Consider the following 4,239-nt stretch of genomic DNA (forward strand, 5'->3'; position numbering starts at 1 on the left):
GTACTTTTGCCTTCTCTGGCTGTGGAGATGTTTCAAGAATATTCTGACACTTAGTGTTAGAAAATTATTGTGTTACAGCTGTATTTGTTTTTCGTTCGTCATGCATTTTTAGGGTTTAACATTTAACCGCTGTACTAGCTGTAAGCTAAATGTTTATTAAAATAGAATATTATTGTCAATGCTAGATTCATCATCTAAGAACCCTGAATGTGTGTACCCAAATGTGTGCCAATATATCCTGTTGATGTTGGACCTACTTAGACCTGTTAGTGGTGCTTGAGGAAAAGTCACCAAAGTAATTTTAGGATTCCCCTCCTGGGGACCATGCATGCTTATAAAAGATGTCATGGCAATCCATCTCATAGTTGTTGAGATATTTCAGTCAGAACCAAACTAGTAGACTGAGACCAACATTGACATCCCTAGAGCCATGACGCTAGCATGGATAAAGATAGCATTTTGATTTTCTTGCTTGTATGTGAGTGTAATGCAAACTTAGATATTTTCCTGCATATACACATAATTGCATGTTTTGCTACTCCGTTTGTTTCCTGAGCCTGTACAGAATTTCTTACTCCTGTAGTTAGTTTGGGTGGAGTGATGATGAAGCTGCGCTCAGGGAATCCACTTCCATTTCAATAACGGAGTCAACACCCTGATCTGTATGTCGGGCTGGCTCTGGCCGCCCCTGATGTTTTCACTGGCTAAATAGGCCAAAATACTGAAAAAAAGTGTTGACTCTTCTGTTGTAATTGTTTTTTTTCTGCCAGTCTGCGCTCCAAATTCCCTCATACCGACGTGTCCACCAACCCTGGCTACGTCCTGAGCCCTGTCATTACCCAGAGAGACAGCGGAGGTGACAATAGCTGCTCTGTCAAGGTTTCCATTGAATTCTCAGAATCTCAGCAGCCAGTTACTTTCACCTGTGACGGTAAGCATCCAGTGACAAAAATGACAATTATATGTACCAACTTGGAACCAGCTCTTGACAGGATTAAAACATTTAAAAATACAAGCACATGACAGATTTTACACCTAGTGCTTCCAACTGTTGGTGTTTGGTTTTCTCTGGTTGGTCTTTGCTGAAATCTGCACATTTAAAATAAAGCCATTTTAGCAGCCCTTATCCTTTTGTATTTTAGAGATATAAATAACAACTGTTTTAATGGTCATACTGTACATTTAATTGCAACAATAGCCCCAATGTTAAGAAATGTAGAAAATCCTCTAACAGATGGTACACGATCGCATTGAAGTCAGCCAAAAAAGAAACGTTTTACCCCAACGTTGCCTTTTAAGAGGGAGCAGCTCAGATTTCAGATATGAGAGCTCTGAAGGAGGAAACGACATTCACAGCTGCCAAACTCTTTACCCCCTCCCCACCTAAATTTTCTTTTCTTTTCATTTTTTCTGTCGTGGGAAGTACACTACGTTCCTTTTCCGCACAAATAAATGTTTGTCCCCTCACAATGGAGTAGCCATGTTGGGCAAAAGAGAGTGGAGACTTTTTTTCTTTTTCCAAGGTTCCACTAAGAACTTTGGTTTCCTTTTCTCTGTTCTGGCAGCTGTTATTGGCTAGCCCCTCGTTACACTCACACTAAACTACAACCACGTTGATTGACATGTCTTTTGGGATCTGAAGCCAAGCACACTGGAGGCTGCATGCCAGTCCAGTGGGGCATTTTTGTTAGGCATGTTATTCCAACAGTGCGACCAAGTTCACCACTGCCTATGTGGGTTCCTGAAGTTCAGCATTAGGTCACTAAGTGTACAGTGTGTTTGTTTGTGTGTTGATGTATGACAGCCAACTCACATATTTACACGTAGGCTAGCCCTTAACACTTTGTGTGTGCGTGTGTATTTAGCAGACTGTCGCACTGACCCAGACACTACTCTTTATAGCCGAGTTCAACAGCAACAACCTTTAGGAAGTATATTTACTACTTTCCTCGTCGTAATTGGACTTTCATGGCTTCCTTCGTTGACTCCTGGTTTACCTCGTCTTCCTGCTTCTGCTGAATTCACCTCTTGTAATACCACTGCCCGGGGTCGTTTCCTAGCTGCGATTCTATCTTTCCTAGAATGATGTCTCTTACGTTGTTTTCCTGGTCTGACTTCCTATGTTGTCAGCAGCGTGATGGCCCACATTGTTGGTGTTTGGTTTTCTCTGGTTGGTCATTTGCTGGAATCTGCTCTCTGGAACAAAAGGCCTCAGTTCTACTCAAATCTTGGATAAATGGAGAGAGAGAGAGAGAGAGAGAGATAGGTGACAGGAAGGGTACTTACACATTCTTCATTGCTTTCTGTCTCATTTCTTTCCTCTCTCGCTTGTTGTCTTGCCCTCTTTCTGTTGCATCTTTCCATTTGACTTTTACTGTCCCACTCTTTCTCTTTTTTTCTCGATTTGTCTTCCCTCCCTTCTCTTGAATTACATTTTCCACCATCCTTGTTTCCTTGCAGCCTCTCTTCATTGCTCTTTCTCTCCTCTTCCTTTCCGTCTTGCTCTGTTGTCCTTAGTCTCTTGATCCTGTCATCAATTCAGAGAACATACAAAACAAGACATAGGACATTCATATTCTCCTCTTGGTTCTTGTCAGTTTTTCGCTCTTGCCTCCCTCGGTTGTCATCATCTGTCTTTTCTTTTTTCCTTTTCTCCCACACACTTTCTATTTTCCATCTATTTTCTTTTATTTTCTTCTGTGAAACTCACCAACTTTCTTCATTAATTTCTTTCAGACTTTTATCTGCTGTGTAAATGGCTAAATAGTGCAACTTTTACTCAATATTGCAAAAAGTTAATACAATTACTTGTGGCTTATTGTCTTGTGTACCTGTAATTATGTGAAAAGTAAACAACAAACCCATCTAAGGTAAAGAATTATGTAGCTTTACAAGATTGACCTAATAAATAGTTGAAGTATAATGCCCAATAGTCCAAAAAGTAGATTAGGATGAAACATATGTTGTTACTGCTCGTGTCATTCTATCGTGGAATCCTTGCCTTTAGTCGATTTCTAGAGAGCAGGCAGAAAGAAAGACAATCAATTCTACCAGGGCTTGGCTGAGAACTACTTGGATTCTGGGGATTCCTTACATACTGGGGCTGAGGAGGGGAGATGGAAGAAATGAGAGAGGGGAAAAAGATAGAATTGCACAAAAAGAGAAGAGAAAAGAGAGAGGAGGAAGGGAGCGAGAGAAATACAGAAGGAGGGAGTCGGGGACGAAATGAGATCAGAGAAAAGGGGAAAGACTTGGCTTTATGAAGACAAGCAGAAACATTAAAGGATGAGGTTCATGAAGAAAGAAGTTGTAAAGGTGATTAAAATTAAATTGAGACAGATTAAGAAAAAGGGATGTATTGTAGAATTTATGACGGAGGGAAGAAATGCTGGGAGTTAGCTCAGGCTAATGTCTGAGGCTGTAGGTGAGGAGGAAACACCATCATTTTACTCGTTTCAGACGTGAGGACGAGCACTTCCCTGATTGCAAATGAGTGTAAATTACAGTAAGAGTTTTAAGATTTAAAAGCTACAACTGCCAATCCACCAAGATGTTCTTAAGTTATTTGTCAAGGACAACATTTCGATTTGTTTGTGTAGTTTGTGTAGCGGGACATGCAGAACATTTCAGCTGCAGGGGGGAGTTCAGCAGTTAAAAGATAAGCAATACATGAGAAAGGTTCTTAGCATGATGGAGTCACTAAAGCCGTTACACCATGCTTTTGGTGTGGGAGACGTGGGTTTGAATCCCACTGCATTTCATCAACCAATGTGTCCCTGAGCAAGACAATTAACCCATTGTTGCTCCAGAGGCGTGCAACCTCTGACAAATATAGCAATTGTAAGTTGCTTTGGATAAAAACGTCACCTAAATGACATGTAATGTAAGTTCATGCTCATCATGCATTTGTCTGCATTTCAGCCTTAAACACTAACATTTTCTGTATACTGTAAGATTGTACTTTTGCTTTAAATTATTGTTTTCCATTTGTGTCTTCTTTTGTCTCTGAACACTTGGACTTGTTACAGAAGTCAAAATCTGTGTTTGCTCTGAGTCATGTAGGAATAAGATCATTCCTGTTTTACATCAGAAATACATTGGTCCAGTGGATTTAACAAGTGCTGATTGACTTTTGGCCTTATTCTGCCCTCTCGCCAACCCTCCCATTGTGGATCCTACACAACACTGATGTGGCTAGTAATGGAATTTCCCACTTTACACCCTAGTCCTTAAGACGTG

General features: G+C 40.6%; 1 protein-coding gene across 3 annotated transcripts in view; it reads left to right on the forward strand.

Moving 5' to 3' along the window:
* pik3c2a (phosphatidylinositol-4-phosphate 3-kinase, catalytic subunit type 2 alpha) overlaps positions 1-4,239 on the forward strand; it is a 48,084-nt gene that overhangs the window by 20,258 nt on the left and 23,587 nt on the right. For all 3 annotated transcript variants that reach the window (XM_032522614.1, XM_032522616.1, XM_032522617.1), the window contains one exon: positions 771-931. In XM_032522614.1, the coding sequence (XP_032378505.1) occupies positions 771-931 (161 nt within the window). The remainder of the gene's footprint in view (positions 1-770; positions 932-4,239) is intronic.

This window comes from Etheostoma spectabile, chromosome 8, assembly GCF_008692095.1.
Source record: "Etheostoma spectabile isolate EspeVRDwgs_2016 chromosome 8, UIUC_Espe_1.0, whole genome shotgun sequence".
In the NCBI taxonomy this organism is placed as follows: Eukaryota; Metazoa; Chordata; class Actinopteri; order Perciformes; family Percidae; genus Etheostoma; species Etheostoma spectabile.